Raw genomic sequence first — 24,828 nt, forward strand, 5'->3', positions numbered from 1 at the left:
TTATATATATATATACATATATATATATATCACATATATGTATAATATATATATAATATGTATGTATATGTGTGTATATAAGTAAATCACTTTGCTTTACACCTGAAACTAACACAGCATTATAAATTAACTGTACTGCAATAAAAAGGTTAAATCTTGAAAAACAAATTTTTAATTAAAATAGAAAAATGGGAAGCAGTGGAATTGCTTGCTCACATTTGGAATTTTAATAGATGTTGCTAAACTGCCGTCTGTAGAGATGATACCTACCTATAGTTCCCCAGTAATAGGTAGGAGTTCCCTGGTGGTCCAGTGGTTAGGACTCTGAGCTTTCACTGCTGGGGCCTGGGTTCATTCCCTGGTTGGGGGACTAACCTGTGTGGCAAGGCCAAAAAAAAAAAAATCAGAGATATTTGACCAACATGTGGCAAATGTTTTGATCTCTGTCAGTGTGACAGGGCATCTAGGTAAAGTCATTTCACAACTGAGGTTGAGCACTGTTTTAAGAGTCACCAGATTTAACTTTTCTGGGAATCAGAGAGCATTTTAGAGCTGGAAGAGACCTGAGAGATGAGGTCCAGCCATTCAGCCTACACATGGAGAACCTGTTTGGCTGTGGTCACTTGCTTGGTCCATGACTGAAGCCAGACCAAACCCCAGGTCTTTTATTTGTCATAAAAGCTCTCTGGGTGTGTGTAAGACAGCCCTGGAAAGGTCTCTGGGGCAGTCTGGGTTTGCCTCCATAGCCAGGAAGCTGGAAGTTACAGCACAGGGCCACAACACCGTGACTGTAAGGCCAAGTGCTTTAACCCACCCTGAACTTCAGATCCCTCATCTGTAAAATGGAGTTAATATTAGCCTTTTTGCCAAGGTTTCAAGGATTAGGGTTCATGTAGATAAAGCAGCTGACACAAGTTGTCTCACAGCTGTTACCATCTGCCTCATATTTCGTTATCTGACTTCCCCACCCCACATGTAAGGGACACTTAACACTAACATTCTTTTCTTTTTTTTTTAAGTTTTATTAGGACACGGCCAGACCCATTTGTTACACGTTGTCTATGGCTCTTCCCGTGCCTCTTTCTTTTTTTCTCTTTTTGAATAAATTTGTTTATTTATTTATGTTTGGCTGTGTTGGGTCTTCGTTGCTGCACGCAGGTTTTCTCTAGTTGTGGCGAGCGGGAGCTCCTCTTCCTTGCGGTGCACAGGCTTCTCATTGCGGTGGCTTCTCTTGTTGTGGAGCACGGGCTCTAGGCGCTCGGGCTTCAGTAGCTGTGGCACACGGGCTCAGTAGTTGTGGCTCGCGGGCTCTAGAGCACAGGCTCAGTAGTTGTGGCACACGGGCTTAGTTGCTCCGCCGGCATGTGGGATCTTCCCGGACCAGGGCTCGAACCCCTGTGTCCTGCGTTGGCAGATGGATTCTTAACCACTGAGCCACCAGGGAAGCCCTGCATCATTCTTTTAAGTATACAGAAGCATCCCTTCTAGTGTAAGAGGGGGCCCTTGGGGGTTGGCAGTGTTCTTTAGAGAAACATTACTGGTGTGATGTTCCCAGGGGGGCCAGCGACCACCTGCCGGTGTCAGATCAGACACCAGCCTGGGTGCCCTCACTGGAGGGCACAAGGTGGTGAAGGCATTTGGGGAAGATGGGGCCAGTGGGACAGGAAGTGGGGGGAGAAGGGGGGTAGCCAGGGAGAGTGTCGGCAGGGAGTTTGGGGAGGTGCCACCAAGGTCCTGAACCTCTGCTTTTGTCTTCGCAGCTCCTGCAGAAAGGGACCAAGATGAACGCAGAGGTGAGTCCTCTAAAAGGACCCGTTTAAGGATGCTTTTTTTTTGCAGTGTCCCTCATTCCTCCTTCACAGAGTGTCTTCTTTCCTCCAGAGTTTTCAGAAACATCACCACAAACTTGAAAACACGTCCCCTCCTTCCTGCCACCACACATGGCTCCCAGTGATATGGGAAGAATTAGGCCCCTCTGAGTTCTTATCTGTGTCCTTGCGTTATTCTGGGGACACTTAACTCTGCTGACAAGGACCTTTCTCTGCATCGTCTCCCTGTCGCCTCACTTCCACTGAACCTGTTCCTCGATCCAGCGAGATGCCTAGTCTCTTTGTCCCTCTGTTTTTTCCTAACCAATCAGCCCCTCCTGCTCTCACTCCCTTCCAGGTCACCGTAGATCGTGGGGTCCATCTCTTCAACTGCTATTGTGCTCACATCTCCAACTCCTTTTCTGCTTGTCCCCTTGATGCCCCACGGCCAGCCCAGAGGCTGTCCCCACAGGATGGCGGTCTTGGGTGAGTGGCACAGCTTCATGCTGTTTGCGGCTGGCAGAGGTCTTCAAACCTCATCTGGGTGCTCAGCACACCCACCGGGCCCCCCTCCGTAGCCCCAGGCAGCTCTCTTGCCCTTTGCCCGAAACAACCAGGTCTGGTCTTCCTCACTCTTCCCAGCTCCCTCCTCACTCTTAGTACCTGGGTCACCTTTTACTTTATGGAGAAAAACTGGAACCATCAGCCATCATCTCTCTCAATTTCTGACTCCCTGTTTGGCTTGTTCCTTTTTTATAGTGGAAGGGATGCTTGTCAGTGACAGAGCTCTAGGCTGCGAGTACAGGAAAACGCAGTTTAATGTGGTTTTTATCCTGGAAGTCCAGATGCAGGGCAGGCTTCAGGGCGGGTTGATCCAGTGGCTCAGCCATCTTATTAAGCATGTCCAGGATCTTTGCATCTCTCTACTCTCATCTAAGTGTTGGCTTCATCCTCGAGGTAGTGCCCCTCAGGGTTCTAGGATGGCTGCCAGCAGGGATTGGGGCTACATGCTTCCTCATTCACTCTGAGCGGGAGAAAGACATGGCTGCCTGCAGCTCTCCCAGAAAAGTGGGAACCTCCTTTCCTGAAGCCTCCACCAAACTCCTGCTTAGGGTCTTGCTTGCCAGAAACAGGTCACATGCCCATTCCTGGACTAATTACTGTGTTAGAGGAGCCAGGATTTTGCCAACTGGCTTACACTAATCAGTCCCACCTGGTGCAGCTTCCCCCTCTACCCCAGGGCTGGATCTGGGAAGAAGAAAGGCGAGTGGACACTGGGAAAGGACCCATTGCATCCCGTCCCAGACATTTCTGGTGAAAGCGTATTGACTGAAAAACACGCACACCTAAAAGTTGCGAATTATGTTTTATCCTGCTGACTTACGGAGGACTTAAGCCCGGGATATAGCCTCTCAGGAAACTCTGAGGGACTGCTCCAAAGAGGTAAGGGACAAGCCAGGATATATAGGGTTTTTTGCCCCCCAAAAAACCCCCAGGCAATTGGAACATCAAAAGATTACTGTTAAAGGAAAACAGACATCTCAAGTTAATGAATTTATCCCTATTCTATGTATGGGAAGATGCAAGAGTCTAGGCTTATTGAAATCATTCCTTTGATAGGCACCTTAGCTATCTAGGGTGCCTAAGAAGCAGTATCCTGCTCTCTGCCATCCTGAGTCCCCTCAGGATGCACCTCGGGGGCAGCTGCAGTGGCTGAGGGCTTGATGGCCTCAATAGCCTTTCTTTACTGAAATGTCCACACTCTGAATTGCAGACTTTGCTGCCTGTTCAGACCTTGTACCACCTCCCTGATTACCTCCTTGACCAGCTGCACTGTTGGGCTCATTTCTACTCGATCTTTCCCATCAATATTTCCAACTGCTTTAGTTTTTACTTTCTTCAGAACAAAGCAACACATGAGGTCTTGTCGAGCTACCGTAATCCAATTTTTCTCATTCCCTTCAGAAACTCATCTTTAATAGTAGTTTTTTGATATAATGCAAAAAGATACGTGCACCCCTATGTTCATAGCACTATTCACAGTAAACAACCTAAATGTCCATTGACAGAGGAATGGATAAAGAAGATGTGGTACATATATACAATGGAATACTACTCAGCCATAAAAAAGAATGAAATAATGCCATTTGCAGCAACATGGATACAACTAGAGATTATCGTACTAATGAAGTAAGTCAGAAAGAGAAAGACCAATAGCATGTGATATCACTTATATGTGGAATCTAAAGTATGGCACAGAGGAACCTATCTACAGAACAGAAACAGACTCACAGACATAGAGAACAGACTTGTGGTTGCCAAGGGGGAGGGGTGGTGAGGGAGGGATGGATTGGGAGTGTGGGATGAGCAGATGTAAACTATTATATATGGAATGGATAAACAACAAGGTCCTACTGTATAGCACAGGGAACTCTAGTCAATGTCCTGTGGTAAACCATAATGGAAAAGACTATAAAAAAAGAATGTAGATATGTGTAAAACAAAAAAAATAGCTTTTAAAAAGTTTAGTTTTGTAATAATGTCAATACACAGACCTAGTACAAAACTCAAAAGGTATATACAAAACATTAAATAGTCAAAAGCAAGTCTCCCAAGTACCCCATCCCCCCAGCCTCCTCCACCCCAGGGCTGGCCTCTGTCAACCATTTTCTGGGGCCTCTGCTGCCTTATCCGAAGGCCCTGTAACTCACTCTAATTCTCATGTTCTTGGAAGTTTAAAAAAAAAAAAAAAAGAGTAAAAACTTAGCATTAACATTAAGCTTATAGAACCTGGCCTGGTAAGAATCCTATCAATCATCAGCCACCCCTTCTGTTCTATAATTTTGACCTTTCCTTCTTTGGTGCCTGTTTTTTTTTTTTTTTTTGCAGTACGCGGGCCTCTCACTGTTATGGCCTCTCCCGTTGCGGAGCACAGGCTCCGGACGCGCAGGCTCAGCAGCCATGGCTCACGGGCCCAGCCGCTCCGTGGCGTGTGGGATCTTCCCAGACCGGGGCACGAACCCGTATCCCCTGCATCGGCAGGCGGACTCTCAACCACTGCACCACCAGGGAAGCCCCTTTGGTGCCTTTTCTCCCTCAACCCTTTAAAAATATTCCCAGACCTTGAGTCCCCCTCTAACTATTCTGCCTTCTCTTCTGCCTTAAACACCCTGTGACCACCTTCTAGTGGTGGTGGTCACCCTTCTCACTTCCCTCTCCTGTCTGATCCCAGGGCAGCCTGACGTGATCCTCGCTGGTCCAGTGAAACTTCTCAGAGCTCTCTCTCTGGAAGTGATACCTCCCTCATGTGAATTTCCATCACCCTTCATTTATCACTTCTTTTGTTACCTTCCATGCTTTGACTTGGAGCAGAACTGGCTGTGTGCCCTGTTCATCTTTGCATCCCCATAGCACCTGGCATGATGCCTCAAACACCGTGTGTCCTCACTAAATGGCAGTTGACTAAATGATGGGATGATTCAGAAATTGTTTAGTCATCTTGTGATGCATTCCAGAGCTTGGGTGGATCAGTAGAAACGTAGAGGAAGGAAAACTTGCAGAGACTTGAGGCAGGCTGGAGAGAGACGGAGGAGCGGGGTCTCAGCCGTAATCAGCCCTTTGGTCTCAGAGGATTTGTCCAGTGCAGGAATGACTCCCAGGATTTGCAGCATGTCAAGCTGGGTGCCTGACAGAATTTGCAGAGCCACTGGCCTTTGCCCGGAAGTTCAGAGCACAGCCAGTCAGGTGGGGTGTGTGGTTGGAATCTAGCACAGAACATGATGATCCAGGTCAGGGCGGGACGGCCAGGTGGAAATGCCCGGTTTGCATTTCTTCATGGGACTGGAGCTTGGAGGAGAGGATGGCTTGTAGCGCATGATGTGGGAGACTTCAGCCTAACGGTGGTCCTGGAAACCTTGAGTGCGAAACACCCCTCCCCCACTCTGGGAACGTGGGGCAAAGAGAAGAACAGAGGGACAGGCTTGAGCACTGGGGAACGTGCAACGCTAGGGCGCAGGATGAAGTGTGAGAAGGAAACCTCGCCGTGAGACGAGGGAAGACAGGGAAGGAGCGAATTTAAAGAAGGTCCCCTTAAGTGTCAAATACGAGTTGAGGTCCAGGAGAATGCCGCTGCGGGAAAGCCCTTGAACTTGGCAGTGAGAAGATCTGAGATGCCCTGGGATACGGCAGAGAGGTGTGGTAGTGAAAACCAGCTTACAGTTGGGCTAGAAGGGTGAGTGGAGGAAGCAGATGCGGCCCGGGGGTATGAGCCGCTGGCCGATTTGGGGGCAGTGGACAGGCCACGGGCAGGGACAGAGCGCAGTGAAGACCAGGCGGCAGAGGCCGCCCAGCTCTGTAGCTGGAGCCTAGGACAGGAGCAGCGAGTAAGCCAAGGCTGTACAAACTGTAGAGCTCTCATCTGCTCAGAGCATCCCTCGGATTTTTATATCTATTTTAAGTGTTTGTATTTTGGATAACATGCATTCACATGATTCAAAATTTTAAAGAATTTAGAAAAAAAAAAAAAAAAAGATTTACTCTGGGAAGACCTCTTCTCTCCCAGCTACTCTGTTACGCTCCCAGGCAGCCAGTGCTACTGGTTTCTTGGCTATCCTTTCAGAGAGATTCTAAACATATACAAGTATTTTTTCCCTTCAGCTGCCTCCCCCCCTTGTTTTTTTTTTTTACACAAACTAGAGCACACATATTACACTGGTCTGTATTTTGCTTTTCTCGGCCAACAATATATCTTGGAGATCAGTCCCTTCCAATACATAAAGAACTTCCTTGTTCTTTTTTATAGCTGTGTAGCATACCATAATTATATAACCAGTCTGCTATTAACAACATATACATTATTTTCAGTCTTTTGCTGTTACAGGCAAGGCTGCAATAAACCTGGGTCATTTTGCTTGCGTATATGCTTTAGAAATGGATTTCTCTGAGCAAAGAATATTTGTGTGATAAACATTTCCAAGTTGTTCTCCACAAAGGTTGCCTGTTTTTCTCTCTCTCTGGCAACATACAAATATGCCTGTCTTCCCAGGCCAGCCAGTGTGTTATCAAACTTACTGATTCTTGTAAACAGGTGAAAAACATTAGGTTGTCCTTCCTATTTGAAATCTTCATACCCGCTCCTGGAGTGGAAATCCGGCACCTGCCCTCAGACCTCCCACCTTGAAGTTCCATAGTGATTTTACATTTTCTTCTACTCTCCTCACCTCAGAATAATTTTTTTCTTTCTGAGTTGGCAGTGCATGTGTGTTTTTGTTTTTTTTTTGTTTTGTTTTGGTTTTTTGCAGTACGTGGGCCTCCCACTGCTGCGGCCTCTCCCGTTGCGGAGCACAGGCTCCGGACGCGCAGGCTCAGCAGCCATGGCTCACGGGCCCAGCCGCTCCGCGGCACGTGGGACCTTCCCGGACCGGGGCACGAACTCGTGTCCCCTGCATCGGCAGGCGGACTCTCAACCACTGCGCCACCAGGGAAGCCCATTGTGCATGTGTTCTTAATCCTAACTTTCTCTAAATTCCATCGCCAGATCTTGAGCTCCAAACACTCAGCTTCGCTGAGTCCAAGACAGGGAGAGCAAGCTCACTCTGTGACTATAATTTGGTCCCCAATTAGTTTTTGAGTCACTTTGCTGTTCCTTATGTCTGTCCCTTTTCTGCTGTCTTGAAACTGCTGCTCTTCCTTTGTTCCTTAAAATACCACCTCTACAGGACTGGATATATAGTGCATTTGATCAGGGGCTCAAGACAGCAGAGCACAGCAGACAACTGAAATGGAATTTTAGACATCCTGGCTTCTACAAATCCATTGCCCACCTGTCTGCTGGGCATGTCTTACTGCCTTCTTTCTTGCCATACTCAGCCTTCTTATAATCTGTGTGCACGTTCACCTTCCTGCTCATCTTTCTTCCCCTTTCCTCTGCTTTCTGCTGGTTCTCACTGCCAGAGTTTTAGCTACTAAATTGCAGAGCAGTTTAGCTATCTCTTTGACTTGTTTAATCTCCTATAGTTGGGGATTTTCCAGTTATTGTTCTAATTTCTAGTTTAATTCCACTGTGGTCTCAGAGCAGACATTGTATGATTTCTGTGCTTTTAAACTTGTTGGGGTATATTTTATGGCCCAGACTGTGGTCTGTCTTGGTGAATGTTCCACGTGTGCTTGAGAAGAACGCGTATTCTGCTGCTTCGGGGTAAAGTAGACTATAGATGTCAGTTATGTCCAATTGACTGGTGGTGTTGAGTTCCAACTATGTCCTTCCTGATTTTTCTGCCTGTTAAACCTGTCCATTTCTGATAGAGGGGTGTTGGAGTGTCCAACTATGATTTTGGATTCATCTGTTTTTCCTCGCAGTTCTATCAGATTTTGCCTCATGTAATTTGGTGCCCTGTTGTTAAGTGCACAAGTGTTAAGAATTATTATGTCTTCTTGGACCCCATTATTATTATGCAATGCCCTTCTTGCAACTAACATAGCTATTCCTGTTTTCTTTTGCTTATAGTGTTAGCATGGTATATTTGTCTCCATCCATTTACTTTTTTTTTTTTTTTTGATTTATTTCTTTATTTTTTGGCTGCGTTGGGTCTTCGTTGCTGCGTGTGGGCTTCCTCTAGTTGCGGCGAGCGGGGGCTACTCTTCGTTATGGTGCACAGGCTTCTCATTGCAGTGGCTTCTCTTATGCAGAGCATGGGCTCTAGGCGCGCAGGCTTCAGTAGTTGTGGCACACGGGCTCAGTAGTTGTGGCTTGTGGGCTCTAGAGCGCAGGCTCAGTAGTTGTGGCACACGGGCTTAGTTGCTCTGCAGCATGTGGGATCTTCCCAGACCAGGGCTCGAACCCTTGTCCCCTGCATTGGCAGGCGGATTCTTAACCACTGCGCCACCAGGGAAGTCCCATCCATTTACTTTTTTTTTTTTTGAGGTACGCGGGCCTCTCACTGTTGTGGCCTCTCCCGTTGCGGAGCACAGGCTCCGGACGCGCAGGCTCAGCGGCCATGGCTCACGGGCCTAGCCACTCCGCGGCATGTGGGATCCTCCGGGACCGGGGCACGAACCCGTGTCCCCTGCATCGGCAGGCGGACTCTCAACCACTGCGCCACCAGGGAAGCCCCCATCCATTTACTTTTAATCTATATGTGTCTTTATATCTAAAGTGGAATTCTTGTAGACAACATATAGTTAAGTCTTGTTTTTTAATCCACTCTGACAATCTTTATCTTTTAACTGATGCATTTAGACCATTAACGTTCAAAGTGATTATTGATGTAGGTGGATTGATATTTGTTACTGTTTTCTATTCATTGCCTTTGTTCTTTGGTCCTATTTTTCTCTTCCACTCTTTTTCTGCCTTTTGTGATTTAAATTGAGCCTGTTATATGATTCCATTTTCTCTTTTTTCTTAGCATATTGGTTATACTTCCTTTTTTTACTGGTTGCTCTAGGGCTTGCAATATACATTTACAACTAATCCAAGTCCACTTTCAAATAATAACTATACCACTTTACAGATAGTGTGAGCACTGTAAAATAACATCATAATTCCATTCCTTTTTCTTGTCCCATGTATCACTGCTGTTACTCATTTCATTTATGTATAAGCGTACATAAGCATATAAATACATACATAAAGTATATACATAAGCATAAATAATTGAATACTTTGTTGCTGTTATTATTTTATTGTTATTTAGATCAATTAAGAATAAGAAAAATAAAGTTTTTATTTTACCTTCACTTAATCCTCCTTCCTTTCTTTAGGTAGACCTGAGTTTCTGACCTGTATTGTTTTTCTTCCTCTCTAAAGAAATCCTTTTAACATTTCTTGCAAGATAGGTCTACTGGCAACAAACTCCCTCAAATTTTTGTTTGTCTGAGAAAGTCTTTATTTCTTCTTCACTCTGGAAGGATAATTTCACAGGGTACAGAATTCTAGGTTGGTAGTTTTTTTTTTTCTCTCAACACTTTAAATATTTCACTTCACTCTCCTCTTGCTTGCATGGTTTTTGAGGAGAAGTTGGATTTAATTTTTATCATTGTTCTTCTGTATGTAAGGTTGATTCCCTCTGGCTTTTGTTTTTCTCTTTTTTTTTTGGCTGCGTCACGCGGCGTATAGGATCCTAGTTCCCTAATCAAATTTGCGCCCCATGCAGTGGGAGCACGGAGTCTTCAACACTGGACCACCAGGGAAGTCCTGTCTCTCTGGCTTCTTTCAGGATTTTTTTCTTTATCTTTGCTTTTCTGTAATTTGAAAATGATATGCCTAACATCATTTTGCAGGGGTGGGGAGGTATTTATCCTGTTTGGTGTTCTCTGAACTTCCTGGACCTGTGGTTTGGTGCCTGACATTAATTTGGGGAAATTCTTAGTCATTACTGTTTCAAGTATTTCTTGTGTTCTTTTCTCTCTTCCTTCTCTTTCTGGTGTTCCCATTACATGTGTGTTACACCATTTGTAGTTGTCCCACAGTCCTTGGATATTCACTTCATTTATTCAGTCTCAGTTCGGGGGGTTACTATTGAGATATCTTCAATTTCAGAGATTCTTTTCCTCAGCCATGTCTACTCTACTAATAAACCCATAAAAGGCATTCTTTGTTTCTGTTACATTGTGTTTGATCTCTAGCATTTCTTCTTCATTCTTAGAATTTCCGTCTCTCTGCTTACATTGCCCATCTGTTCTTATATGTTGTCTGCTTTATCCATTAGACCCTTAGCATAGTAATCATAGTTGTTTTAGATTCCCAGTCTGGTAATTCCAACACTCCTGTTATGTCTGGTTCTGATGCTGCTCTGTCTCTTCAAATTGTGTTTTTTGTCTTTTGCTATGGCTTGTCATTTTTTTCCTTGATCGCCAGACATGATGTATCATGTAAAAGGAGCCACTGTAAATGGGCCTTTAGTCATGTGGTGGTGAGATATAGGGGGAGGGGAAGCATTCTCCAGTCCCGTGATCAGGTCTCAGTCTTTTAGTGAGCCTGTGCCTCTGGACTGTGAACCACACAAGTATTTCTCAGTTGTTTCTTTTCTTGTTCCCCTCTTAGGTGGGAGAGTATGGCTAGCGTGGGCTAGAGTTGGGTGTTTCCCTTCTCCCAAATGGAATTCTAGAGTAGTCTGGAGTTTTGTACAGTGGACCCTTACACAACACCGGGGTTAGAGATGCTGACCCTCTGTGCAGTTGAAAATCTGCCTGGCACTTACAGTCGGCCCTCCATATACACAGCTCTGCATCCACAGATTCAACCAGCCGCAACTGTGTAGTACTGTAATATTTACTTTTTAAAAAAATCCATATGTAAGTGGACCTGCACTGTTCAAATGGTTGTTGTTCAAGGGTCAACTGTTTTTCCCTTCCCTGCAGTCAGCAGGTTAGGGTCTGGTTAGCTAGTTTCCTGTGAGGACAGGCCTCATTAGGAAGAATGGCACGCTCTGGTATATTTCAGAGTGGTGCTTTTCCCCCACTCCTGCTGGAAGCACAAAGGGAAACATCTCCAGTATTTACTGTGGAAACCTGGTCAGGCTCTTGGAGGTAAATCTCACAAAATTGAGAGGGTCTCCCCGTGACTGGGTCCCCCTGGAGTTTTTAGGTCTCCAAGTTGTCCACACTGAGCCCCCAGCAGCTCATCCATTACAGTTCAGGCTTTCCTACTGGTTCTGGCGTCTGGTTCCTGTGGTCGTTTCTACTCTTGAACCTATTCTCTTCATTAGTCCCTCTGTCTCTCCAGTCTTGGGGGCAGTGGTTTGCCTTGTGTCCTCACCTCTCTTACGGATCCTGGAAGACTTAGTTAGTTTTTCAGTCTGTTTAGCTGTTTACCCGTTATCAGGATGGAGTAGCAACTTCCAAGCTCCTTCCGTGTGCAGTGGGAAACCAGAAGCCCTCACCTCTTTGATTTGCAGTTTCCTTTCAGAACATGCCTTGGAGAAGCCTCATGTCAGATGATCAGGCACAGGTAAAATGGTCTATCTAGCAAAGTCATTTTTCTCAAAAACAAAGTTCTTTCCCACAGAGGAACTCAACTGTTAATATGTCAGCATTTTCACCCATATCTTGTCCCTTTGTGTCAGTTTTGCAAAGGAATGTTCTGTAAACCAAACTCAGAAGCACTTTGAGTCTGACACCATGCCAGCCAGGTTTTGTACACAAGTCTGTGTGTATTGTTAATTACTAAAATAGAAAAAGTAACTTGGCTTCTTACAGATAATGAAGCTGTTTCTTAACCTCATGGCTCTTTTAAAGCTAATAGAAACTTATGTTCCTGGTTATTTTCTGGAATGTAGTAATTTAGTAGTTAATCTTAGGAATACTGTAAATACTCAGCCTCATAAGGAGATTGCTTGTTTCCTTTTTTGGGTGAAAGAAGAAACAAATATTTGATCAGGCATGTGTGTTTTGCCTGTTACAGTACAGATTTCTCTAAAGACTGTCTTTCTGCTTTTCATATATGAGACTGTCAACAATTAAAATTAAAAGGGTAAACTTGTAACCCAGAAGGTACTAACTGGGCTAAATTGCCTGTTGTCAGTTGGGCACTGTGGCCTCTCCTTCTCACACTCTCCCTGACTCAAGGAAGACAAGCCTGGAACTGCATTGCCCACTGGTCCATTTCACATTTGAAGTTGGCCAGTTAGAAGCAGTCTTGGGAGATTTGGATGGCTGAAGAAAGAGAGACTGTTATTGAGAGAGCACAGTTCCTTCTTCCCAGCTGCAGGCTGAAAAAGGCTGCAGATGCTTTCCCCGAGGTCTTGGCGTCCAGGCAAGCTCTTGAGAATCACTTGCTTCAGTACAGCAGGGAGATGGTCAGTGATGGCTTCTCTGGCTTTAGCTCCCCAGTGGTGGCAATGGTCATGTAACCCAGGGGCCCCCAACCCCAGGGTCACAGACCAGTACTGGTCCACGGCCTGTTAGGAACCTGGCCACAGAGCAGGAGGTGAGTGGCGGGCAGATGAGTGAGTGAAGCTACATCTGCTGCTCCCCATCACTCCCCCATCACTCCCCATCACTCCCCCATCATTCCCCATCACTCCCCCATCACTCCCCATCACTTCCCCATCACTCCCCATCGCTCCCCATCGCACCCTCATCACTCCCCATCATTCCCACATCACTCCTCATCACTCCCCCATCACTCCCCCATCGCTCCCCATCACTCCCCATCGCTCCCCATCACTTGCATTACTGCCTGAACCACTCCCACCCACCATCCGTGGAAAAATTGTCTTCCATGAAACCGGTCCCTGGTGCCAAAAAGGTTAGGGACCGCTGATATAAGCCTCTAATTCCCCGTGTTAAAACTCTGTGCTTAGAACACATTGAGTGGTTTCTCTTTTCCAGACTGAATCCTGACTGGTACCTTGAGGGGTTTATGAGTAAGTTGTGGAACAACAGTAGTACAAAGTCTGGGAGAGAGGAGGTGGAAGTAACCTGTTGGAAGGTTCTCATGTGTGAAATGGTACGATGTTACCTTATGGCAGGCTGTGCTAAGTAAAATATGTATCATATAAAGGCCTTAATAAACCACTGAAATCGTTACATCTACTAGCCACTGGGTGAGATTAAATGGAATCATTAGAAATACGTTATTCATCTGAAAAGAATTCAGAAGAAGAGGGAAAGAAGCACAGATTGGACAGATAGAAGACAACAAGACAGTAGACTGGAACCCAACCATATCCGTAATCATAGGGTAAATTGTTTAAACACTTCACTGAAAGGCAGAGATTGTTAGACTGAATAAAAATCGAGACCTGACAATATGCTGCCTACAGGAAACGCACTTTAGATATGAAAGCACACATTGGTTAAAAGTGAGAGGTTGGGGCTTCCCTGGTGGTGCAGTGGTTGAGAGTCCGCCTGCCGATGCAGGGGACGCAGGTTCGTGCCCCGGTCCGGGAGGATCCCACGTGGCGCGGAGTGGCTGGGCCCGTGAGCCATGGCCACTGAACCTGCGCGTCCGGAGCCTGTGCTCCACAACGGGAGATGCCACAGCAGTGGGAGGCCCGTGTACCACAAAAAAAAAAAAAAAAAAACACATTCAAGTGAGTGTGTATAAAACTGGTAAAATCTGAATAGGTTGATCGATGGTATTCAATGTCAATTCTCCAATTCTAATATTATACTGTGGTTGTCTAAGATGTTAACGTTGGGGGAAACTGGGTGATAGATGTACCGGATCTTTCTGCATTATTTCTGTATAACTGCATGTGAGTCTCAATTATCTCAAAGTAAAAAGTTAAAAAAATAAATTATAATGAGAGAGAGAGGGAGGGAGGCTTTCCTATGAAGAACATCATCTGAGCAATCTTATGCTTTAGAAAGGGGAAGTATGCAATAAAAATCAAACAATTTTAAAGCTGTAACTTATGTTAAAACGTCACAGACGGGGCTTCCCTGCTGGCGCAGTGGTTGAGAGTCCGCCTGCCGATGCAGGGGGGTTCGTGCCCTGGTCCGGGAAGATCCCACATCCCACATGCCGCGGAGCGGCTAGGCCGTGAGCCATGGCCGCTGAGCCTGCGCCTCCGGAGCCTGTGCTCCGCAACGGGAGAGGCCACAACAGTGAGAGGCCCATGTATCGAGCAAAAAAAAAAAAAAAAAATTTAAGGGTTCAAATCATTTAAAGGATGTTCTCTGACTGATATTTCTCTGGAATTAAATGAGAAACCGATAGTAGAAAAATATCTGGAAAATCCCTAAACATCTGGAACTAAATAACATACTTCTGAATAATCCATTGACCAAAGAGTTCATCACAAGGGAAATTAGACAGTATCGTTAACTGAATGAAAATGAAATCATGACATTTCCCAGTTTGTGGGGTGCAGCTAAAGCACTACCATCACTTACAGGGAGATTGATAGCACTAAATGTCTGTTTTTGAAAAGAAGAAAGTTCTTGAATGAATAGCTTAAATTCCCAACCTCAGAGTTTTTTAAAAAAGAGCATATTAAACCCAAAATAAGCAGAAAATTTGAAGTAACAAGGATAAGAGCAGAAATCAACACAATAAGGAAACAAAAAACAATCAAGAAAATCACTGAAACCTAAAGATAGCCTTTTGGGGTTTTTTTGAGATCATTAGAATTGATAAAACTCTAGCCAGGCTGCTCAGGAAAAAGAGAGAGAAGACGCAAATTACCAATATCAGAAATGAGAGAGAGGACATTCCTGCAGATTCTACAGAGAGTTAAAGAATAATAAGAGAATACTGTGAATACCTTTGTGGCTAGGAAAGAGTAATTTAGATGAAATGGGCATATTCCTTGGAAGACTCAGACTTCCTAAGCACTTTGAAAAAGAAGTGACAACCTGAATGTATATATATTCCAACTATACCTATTAAATAAATAGTCTCTGTAGTTAAAACCTTTCCACAGAGAGGAACTCTGGATAGAAGAAGCAGGCTGCTCTGATGTGTACTGCTTATACAGAGAGGCATTTGTCAGGAACTTCAGGTGGCTTCTAAGAGCTCTCCATCCCACAACAATAAGGAACTGAATTCTGCTGACAACCACATGAGATTGGAAGAGAACCCTGGGCTCTGGATGGGAACGTAACCTGCCAGCTCCTGACTGCAGCCTAGTAAGACCCTGGGCAGAGGACTCCGTTAAGCCACATTCAGATTCCAGACCCTCAGAAACTGTGAGATAACAAATTTGACAAAGAATCAGAGTCCTCTACTTGGGCAGACTCCTTCCTGATCATTTGCCACCGAAAGATGATCAGAAAACAAAATGAGTGTCATATGGTTTATCATTTGTGTATTTTTCGTGAACTCATCCCAGTACTCCAAACCCAGTGCCAATAGAGAAAGCCATGAAACGCCAGCATCCAGCAGCAATTCTAGTCCAAATGATTCAAGATCAGCCACTCCATCATCCAGTCAAGAAATCGTGTCTAGAGCTGCCAGTTCTTCCTCAGAAAGACTGAGACAACACACGCTTTCACAAGCACAGATGGATTCCCATATAGTTATCTGTTTCCACACGTAATACCAAGGAACGTAGACAACCGGTTTCTCGGGCAAGCTGTTCCAGCTAGACTGCCAGTGTATCTTGCTTTTAGTCCATTGCAGGTACTATGGTGGCAAACATTTGTATGCTCACTAGTAATATGTGATATTTTGCACAATGTCAAGCTGCCGTTTCAGCTCAGGCCACATCAAACACCAACCCAGCCCAACCTACTGCTTCATAGCCTCTACATTGGCACGTGTTCCTGGAGAATAATCGCCACTGGCTCCAAACTCAGTGGTCCAAGAAAGCTAACCCCTGAATGAGAATGCTAATCAAAGATGTCAGTTTGAGGCTGGCTGGATTGGATGTACAGGTCCTCACAAGCTGCAGTTCTCTTTAGCATTGTCTATTTCTTTTCTTCCTTTAGTCAATTTATATGGTAATGGAAGCCATGCCGCTGCTTTATGTACAGAAAGCTGGATGATTTCCTGTTAGGCATGAGCAGGTCAGCCGCAGGCTCCCTAAAATAGTGCCAAGTTAAGGATGATGGGAAACAAGTAAACAATCTAAAACTTGAAGAAGTGGGTCATTTTATGGGTGATGGGCTTGGCGATGAGGGTGGGAGTGGGGAAGGTGCAGGTGAAGAAGCCAGTGCAATTCAAAGACCTGGATTAATGGTTTCAGCTTGATCTTATCACCACCTTCTTTACTTCACTAATGCCAGAGGGCCGCACCCTGTCAAGAGTTAGGCTTGAAAAACCATGCCAGCTGGAAAGGAGGGTTTGACTTTAGGAAAATGTTTAAACAGTAGTGTAATTTAAAAGTATATATGAGGGCTTCCCTGATGGCGCAGTGGTTGAGAGTCCGCCTGCCGATGCAGGGGACACAGGTTCGTGCCCCGGTCTGGGAAGATCCCACATGCCGCAGAGCGGCTGGGCCCGTGAGCCATGGCCTCTGAGCCCGCGCGTCCGGAGCCTGTGCTCCGCAACAGGAGAGACCACAGCAGTGAGAGGCCAGCGTACCGCAAAAAAAAAAAAGTATATATGAGTATAAAACCTTTTTATTATCATGAGATTTTTTTTTCCTTTAAGCTCATACGTATGAATATTGTGAGCACAAATGGATTACTAATTGTATGATTAAAAGAAAAAGACTAACAGAACATAGTGTTATAATATTGGTCTTCCAGATTTTATTCATTTCAACTATGTATATTATCCCAAGACAGACATATTTGTGGGTCTTACTTCTTTAAAGAGCTGCTTGATATATAAATTTCTGTAGTCGTAGATTGACCATTTAGTATGTAATTTAATATACTATCTATTTTCTATGAATTATTCTGAAAGTTTCAAATGAATGATCTCACGGTGTTTAGTAAAGAATGTTATTTACCTAAAATGTGCTAGTAGCAACTGGCCCAGCCCTAAAGCCAAGAAACTTATCAGTAATCTTAATTTTATTGGATAAAGGAAACCTATTTTAAAGGCATGTATTCCATCCGTTGGAATTCATACCGTAAAGAAAAAGCAGTTCTTTAGTAGAATTAACAGTGATATAAAATGTTTTATACAGGCAGTAAAAAGGGAATGCTTTTATAGAATCAGAAATACTAGAAATAATTTGGCATTACAAGAAAAGAGAATTACGGACCAGTAACTCTCATGAACACAGATGCAAACATTTTTAATAAGATTTTCGCAGATAGAATCAACAACATATATAAAGGATAATACATTATGACCAAGTGAGGTTTATCCTGGGAATGAAAGGTGTCACTATATCAACAGACTTGAAGAAAAAAGTCACACAATCATCTCAATAGACATAGAAAAAGCACTTGACAAAATTAGACCATTTATAGCTTTAAAAATATAAGCAGAATATGAATAAAAGAAAATATCCACATCCTGATAAAGGGTATCTACAAAAAATTTCTACAGCTAAGATAATTCTTCTTGGTGAAAAGACCAAATGCTGTCCTCTAAGATTAAAACGTGAGCAAGAATGTCTGCTCTTGGGGCTTCCCTGGTGGCGCAGTGGTTGAGAGTCTGCCTGCCAATGCAGGGGACACGGGTTCGATCCCTGGCCTGGAAGGATCCACATGCCGCAGAGCAACTGAGCCTGCGCTCTGGAGCCTGCGGGCCACAACTGCTGAGCCTGCCAGCCACGGCTGCTGGGGCCCGCGCACCTGGAGCCCGTGCTCTGCAACAAGAGAAGCCACGACAATAAGAGGCCCACACACAGCAACAGAGACCCAACACAGCCAAAAATAAAAACAGGTAGATAAGTAAATTTATAAAAAAAAAAAAAAAGAAAAGAAAAAGAAAAAGAATGTCTGCTCTTGCTACTCCTATTCAAAATCATACTGGAGTCCCATCCAGTGCAATCAGGCAAGAAAAATGAATAAAACACATACAGATTGGAAAGGAAGAAGTAAAACCGTCTCTGTTCACATCTGACTCTGTGGTCTATGCGGAAATCTAATGGAATCTACAAAACAGCCGCTAGAAGTAATAAGTGAGTTCAGCAAGGTTACAAGGTGCCAAGTCAGTATACAGAAATCAATTGTATGTCTGTATACTCACAATGAACAATTGGAAATGGAAGGTTAAAAAAATATTATTTATAATAGCACTAAAAATCATTAAAAAAACAAGTATAAATCTCACAAAATATGTGCTAAATCCATATACTGAAAATGAATGAAAGAAATCAAAGACCTAAATAAATGGGGATATGGGGCTTCCCTGGTGGCGCAGTGGTTGAGAGTGCACCTGCCGATGCAGGGGACGTGGGTTCGTGCCCCGGTCTGGAAGGATCCCACATGCTGTGAAGCGGCTGGGCCCGTGAGTCATGGCCGCTGAGACTGTGCGTCTGGAGCCTGTGCTCCGCAACGGGAGAGACCACAACAGTGAGAGGCCCGCGTACCGCCAAAAAAAAAAAAAAAAAAAAAGGGATATGTACCACATTCATGGATTAGAAGATTCATTATTGTGAAAATGTTGGGTTTTTTCTCAAACAGATCCATATATTCAACATAATCCCATTCAGAATCCTGGCAGGAATTTTTATTTTATTTCATTTTATTTTATTTATTTAATAATTGGCAAGCTGAGTCTAAAATTTATATATAAAGGCAGGAGAACTATAATTTTGGAAAAGAAAAAGTTGGTGGATTCACAGTAATGGACTCCATACTTACCATAAAACTATAGTGATCAAGACAGTTTCCTTTTGTACAAAGGTACAAAGGCATTTCAATAGAAAAATGATGGTCTTTCTCAATAGATCATATTGGAACAGTTGGATATCATATGAGAAAAAAAAAAATGAAGCTTGATGGCTTCCAGAGAAGGCGGCACATGAGCTGGGTTTAAAGTCCTGGTACATTTAAATACAGGGCTGGCATAGCCCTGCCTAGTTGTAGATAGTTGATACAGCCTGTGGAATGAATACATATACTAGAAGCTGGCGCTCTGCTCTAAAAAAATTTTTTAAGGAAACTGATTCATACCTTACTCCATGTGGAAAACTTAATTCAGAACATAAACTATAAAAGTAACTAAGGACTTCCTTGGTGGCGCAGTGGTTAAGAATCTGCCTGCCAATGCAGGGGACATGGGTTCGACCTCTGGTCTGGGAAGATCCCACATGCTGCAGAGCAACAAAGCCCGTGTGCCACAACTACTGAGCCTGCACTCTAGAGCCCACGAGCCACAGCTACCAAAGCCTGCATGCCCTAGAGCCCACATACTGCAACTACTGAGCCCTTGTACCACAACTACTGAAGCCCACACACTCTAAGGCCTGCATGCCACGACTGCTGAGCCCACGTGCTGCAACTACTGAAGCCCGCGTGCCTAGAGCCCGTGCTTCACAACAAGAGAAGCCACCACAGTGAGAAGCCCGCGCACCGCAAGGAAGAGTAGCCCCCACTCGCCGCAACTAGAGAAAGCCCGTGTGCAGCAATGAAAACCCAATGTGGCCAAAAAAGAAAAAAAATAGTAACTAAAACTAAAGTAAGCTAAAACTGTGAATCTTAAACTATAAAATGTCTGAAAGAAAACATAGAATAAAATGTTTGTGACATTGGAGTAGCCAGAAGAATGATCCATGAAAAAAATTTTTTGATAAGTTGACTTCATCAAAATTAAGAACTTTAGCTCCTAAAACGTCACTCTTAAGAAAATGAAAAGAACTACAGACTAGGAAAAGTTGTTTGCAAATTACATATCTGACAAATGAATTGTATCCAAAATATATAAAGAACTCTAAAAACTCAATAATAAGAAAATAAACAACCCAATAAAAAGTGGCAAAAGATTTGAACAGACACTTTACCAGCAAAGATTTATAGATGGCAAATAAGCACACGAAACAGTGCTCAACATCACTAGTCATTAGGAAAATGCAAATAGAAACCCCAGTGAGAGACCACAACACACCTGTTATAATGGCTAAAACAAAAAGGAGAAAACCTGATAATACCAGGTGCTGGTGAGAATGCAGAACAGCTGGACCTCTCAGACATCAGTGGCAAGAATGCAAAACAGTATAGGTGTAAAGGTACACTTTGGAAAAACTCAGTTTGGCAGTTTCTCATAAAGTTAAGCCTACACTTGCCATATGACACAGCAAACTCATACCCAGGTATTTACCCAAGTTTGAGAACTGTGCTGACACAAAAAGTAGGACATGACTATCTATAGCAGCTTTATTCATAATTGAATTATGAATTCATTTGAACTGGAAGCATCAGAAATGCTCTTCAACTGCGAAATAGATAAACAAGCCATTATGACTAGTACTTAGTAATAAAAAGAAATGATTGATACATGCAACAACATAGGTGAAAAATGCATTGTGCTAGGCAGAAGATAGACTCAGACTACATATCATATGATTTCATTTATATGACGTTCTAGAAAAGGCAAAACTATTGGGATGGTACAAATCAGTGGTTGCCTGGGGTTGGGTAGGGGTTGACTACAAAGGGGCACAGGTAATTTTGGGGGGGGGTGATAGAACTGTTCTGTATCCTTTGTTTTTTTTTAATTGGAGTATAGTTGATTTACATTGTTTTAGTTTCACGTGTACAGCAAAGTGAATCAGTTATACATATGCATGTATCCACTCTTTTTTTTATTTAGATTCTTTTCCCATATAGGCCATTATAGAGTATTGAGTAGAGTTCCCTGTGCTATACAGCAGGTTCTTATTAGTTATCTATTTTATATATAGTCGTGTGTATATGTCAATCCCAGTCTCCCAATTTATCCCTCCCCACCCTTATCTCCTGGTAACCATAAATCTTTTTTCTACATCTATGACCCTACTTCTGTTTTGTAAATAAGTTCATTTGTTCTATATCTTGACTGTGGTAGATATATGAGTTTATGTTGGTCAAAACTCATAGAACTGTACACTCAAATGGGTGGGTTTTATTATATGCAAAAAAAAAAAATCTAACTGATGGTATCAGGAAAAGCTTCATAGAATGTAAGATGCCCAAGTCTTAAATGCTTTGAAGGTGTGGACATCCACCCTGTGGACAGTGGGGAGAAGCTCGTTCCAGGCAAGGGGAACAGGATTTGCAAAGACTTAGAGGGAGCAAACAGTCGTGTGTGTTCTGTGTACTTTGAAGTTGTTTGGAAGGTCAGAAGCCTAAAGTTACATAGTGGGGGAGTTGACCAGAAGGCGTTGCTGGAGAAGCAGGCTGGAGCTGAGTTGTGAAAGGCCGTATGTGTTTGGTAAAGAATGTGGACTTGGATTTTTTTTTTTCCCCTTTAGTTGGTGTCCTACAAACTGTCTTACAGTTTGGGCTTCTGTAATAAAGTACCACAGAAATTTCTCTCTTGCAGTTCGGGGTCTGGAAGCCTGAGATCAAGTTGAGATCTGGCGGGAGGGGTACCCTTCTGGGCTGCAGACTACGGACTCCTCAGCCTGTCCTCACGTGAGCGGAGAGCAGGGAGAGGAGACACGCTCTCTCGTGACTCTTAGAAGGGCACCAACCCCATTCATGCAGGCTCCACCCTCATGACTTCGTCTCATCCTAATTACCTCCCCAAAGCCCTATCTCCTACTACCATTATATTGGGGGGCAGGGTTCCCACTTCTGGGGGGGACATAATCATTCAGTCTATAACAGCTGGGAAAATGAAGGGCTTTAATCGGGGGCGGGGGCACTTAGTTTTCGTCTGAAGCATCTCCTCTGGCAGGCCTGGGGACCACACATGGGAAGGGTGAGACCAGGTGGTGATTTGTCACGTCATCAGGCAGGAGGCAAACAAGTCCTGGGCCAGACTAGAGCAGTGGACGCAGGAAGAGGGGTGGACTCAGTGGGAAATGGTGACACCCAGATGACAAAGGTGAAAGAAAGGGGGTAGATGCTAGCGGCTAGGGAGACATTGGAGTTTCTATGCTTGGAGACATCCAAGAAGAACTGGGTTTGAGGGACGTGTAGAGATAATTTTTATCAGTTTGGATTATAGTGAGTTGCTGTATAACTTGAAAAAGTCGACTTGATTTTTCATCGTACTATACGCATCCAGCCTCCAGCAGTGAACCTGAATAATGAGTAAGCTGCCACAGTAGGGTGGGAGTGACACTGGTTGGAACCCAGAAAGCCATGTTGAGGAGTCTGAGTAAGGTGACTGTGGCTGGTACCCATGGGCCCTGTCTGCCCACATCTCACTGAGCAGCTGTGGCCTCTGAATGACTCCCCGCTGTATCAGATTCGCACGTCCAGTGGAGGAGGGATTCGGGGAGGACAGAGGTGCCAGACTAGGACTGGGTATGGCTTAAAGAGGAAGACCTCTCATCCTGGGGGAGGTGGCAGTAGAAGTGGAGAGCCTTTTCCGTGGACGACACGGGTCAGAGCACCCACAGAAATGTTCTGGGGGGAGCTGACTTCTCTCCGAGCCCACGTTTCAGGGAGTGTCTCATCCCCCCCTTACCTGCTGCGGCTTCCTGTGTGTTCTGGGTTGGCTCCTTGCTTGTCTGGACCCTGACTGGTCCTGCCCACATGTCTTTGTTTTGCCGCGCTTTGCTAGACGCCTGGACCGTTTTTAAACCCCACCTTGATCCCTTGTGTTTCAGCCCGAGAGGAAGTTTGGCGTGGTGGTGGTTGGCATCGGCAGAGCTGGCTCCGTGCGGATCCGGGACTTGCAGAATCCACACGCTTCCTCGGCTTACCTGAACCTGATCGGCTTCGTGTCCAGGTGGCTTTCTTTGCTTTGTGCCTTGTAATTCACGGGAAGCCCGGTGAGATGGGTTAGGCCTTGGGCCACGCAACTCCTCCAGACCCAGGAGAGAGCGAGCCAGCTCCAGGGTCGTTCCACGGAACCATGCAGGATCAGCCCCACAAGATCACAAGTTTGGACAGGTCTGGGAACTGAAGAGTAACTAGACCTGCAGCTGGGATGTACAGTGAGTCAGCCCAGCGTACCCGAATAATGAGCGTGACCACCCTCAGCTCCTCTGTAGAGGGGACTGCCGTCAGACGTAGGGAACTTGAACACAGGGCCTGACGGTTACTGAAGGGGCACAGTGAACACATGTGGGTTGTCCTGAATGAAGGCTTTAGGTGTGATACATCAGTTACCATGTAACTGTCACATCAGTTACTATGACAGCCATCCATGCAGGGCCCTGGGCTTTCCAAGCCTGACCAACTATTTGACGTAGATGTCAACCCACTTGACAGATAAAGAAGCTGAGCCACAGAGAGGTTAAGTAATTTGCCTGAGGTCACACAGCTGGAAAAATCCAAGAACTAGACGTCAGCGCAGAACTATCTGATTCCAAAGCCCAAAGCCCATCTTTTAAACACCATGTGTTCTTTTTCCCTTTGATAATTCCGAGCCCCGCTTTTAAGGAGTATCACTTATCTCCTGTAACTCAAAACCAAACTTTTCAGCGCGTTTCTTCTTCCCTGCCCCACCCTCAGCTCCTTCCTCCACCCCGACCACTTCCTCACATACACACCATTCACCAAACTAACGCCGTTCAACATCATTTATCAAGTCATTGGGAACTAGAGGTAGGCCCTGTGTCGGCAGGTGATGCGGCAGAAGGCAAGTCAGGCACGTGTCTGCTTCCTAGTGCTTTAGAGAAATCAACTAAATGTCAATATTTAAACAGAGTGTAAGTAACTGTCCTGACGGTCCACGTAGAAGTTCTTTCAAATTTTAATTTATGGGACCTGCTTTCTTCCAATTTGCCTCTCTCGAAACCTGGCCCTTCCTTAAGGATTTAAAGTGGCGGCACTAAGGTGACCCAGAAGTGCTGGGAATCTGCCCTTGGTCAGTCTTCCCCTCCCAGTAAGATTCTAAGGGAGGGCTTCCCTGGTGGCACAGTGATTAAGAATCCGCCTGCCAATGCAGGGGGACACGGGTTCGAGGCCTGGTCTGGGAAGATCCCACATGCCACGGAGCAACTAAGCCCATGTGCCACAACTACTGAGCCTGCGCTCTAGAGCCCACGAGCCACAACTACTGAGCCCGCGCACCTAGAGCCTGTGCTCTGCAGCAAAAGAAGCCACCACAGTGGGAACCTCGCACACCACAACAAAGAGTAGCCCCTGCTCGCCGCAACTAGAGGACGCCCACGGGCAGCAACAAAGACGCAACGCATCCGAAAATTAATTAATTAATTAATTTTTAAGAAAAGATTCTAAGGGCGCAGCACAAACGGGAGGCTTGACATTACGGTTAGCCGGCACCGTTCTCCTGCTGCTTCCGTGCCTGCGGCTGGGATTGTGCACGACATGGGCTCCGGGCTGAAATGGGGCCTCTGCTCCCCCTGCAGCCCCGCCCTCGGCAGCTGGCGCCGTGACTCTGCAGCGGGAATGCCCAACCCACCCAGGTCCCTCGGGAGGACGGCCAGCTCCCCTCCATCCCTGCTTTACCGCAGCCCTACTGTTATTACACTGTCCCCTTCTCACATGCCCTGTTCCTCACGACCTACCTGCTAAGTCCCGACACCTCCCCGGGAAGCCTCTCCTGAAACCCTGAAACTTGGGGTTCCTTGCCTTGCTTGACTCTTCACCTGTGCCCCCGGCACGGCATTCC

At 45.1% G+C, this 24,828-nt stretch overlaps 1 protein-coding gene across 1 annotated transcript in view; it reads left to right on the top strand.

Annotated features, from left to right (window-relative positions):
* The first annotated feature begins 1,763 nt into the window (after positions 1-1,763).
* The window catches only part of BLVRA (biliverdin reductase A), a 44,206-nt gene continuing 21,141 nt past the window's right edge, over positions 1,764-24,828 (top strand). The window contains exons 1-2 of the mRNA XM_007446988.1: positions 1,764-1,793; positions 22,856-22,977. Coding sequence (XP_007447050.1) covers positions 1,782-1,793; positions 22,856-22,977 — 134 coding nt within the window. The 5' untranslated portion in view covers positions 1,764-1,781. The remainder of the gene's footprint in view (positions 1,794-22,855; positions 22,978-24,828) is intronic.

Source organism: Lipotes vexillifer, unplaced genomic scaffold (assembly GCF_000442215.2).
Source record: "Lipotes vexillifer unplaced genomic scaffold, Lipotes_vexillifer_v1.1 scaffold1359, whole genome shotgun sequence".
Classification (NCBI taxonomy): Eukaryota; Metazoa; Chordata; class Mammalia; order Artiodactyla; family Lipotidae; genus Lipotes; species Lipotes vexillifer.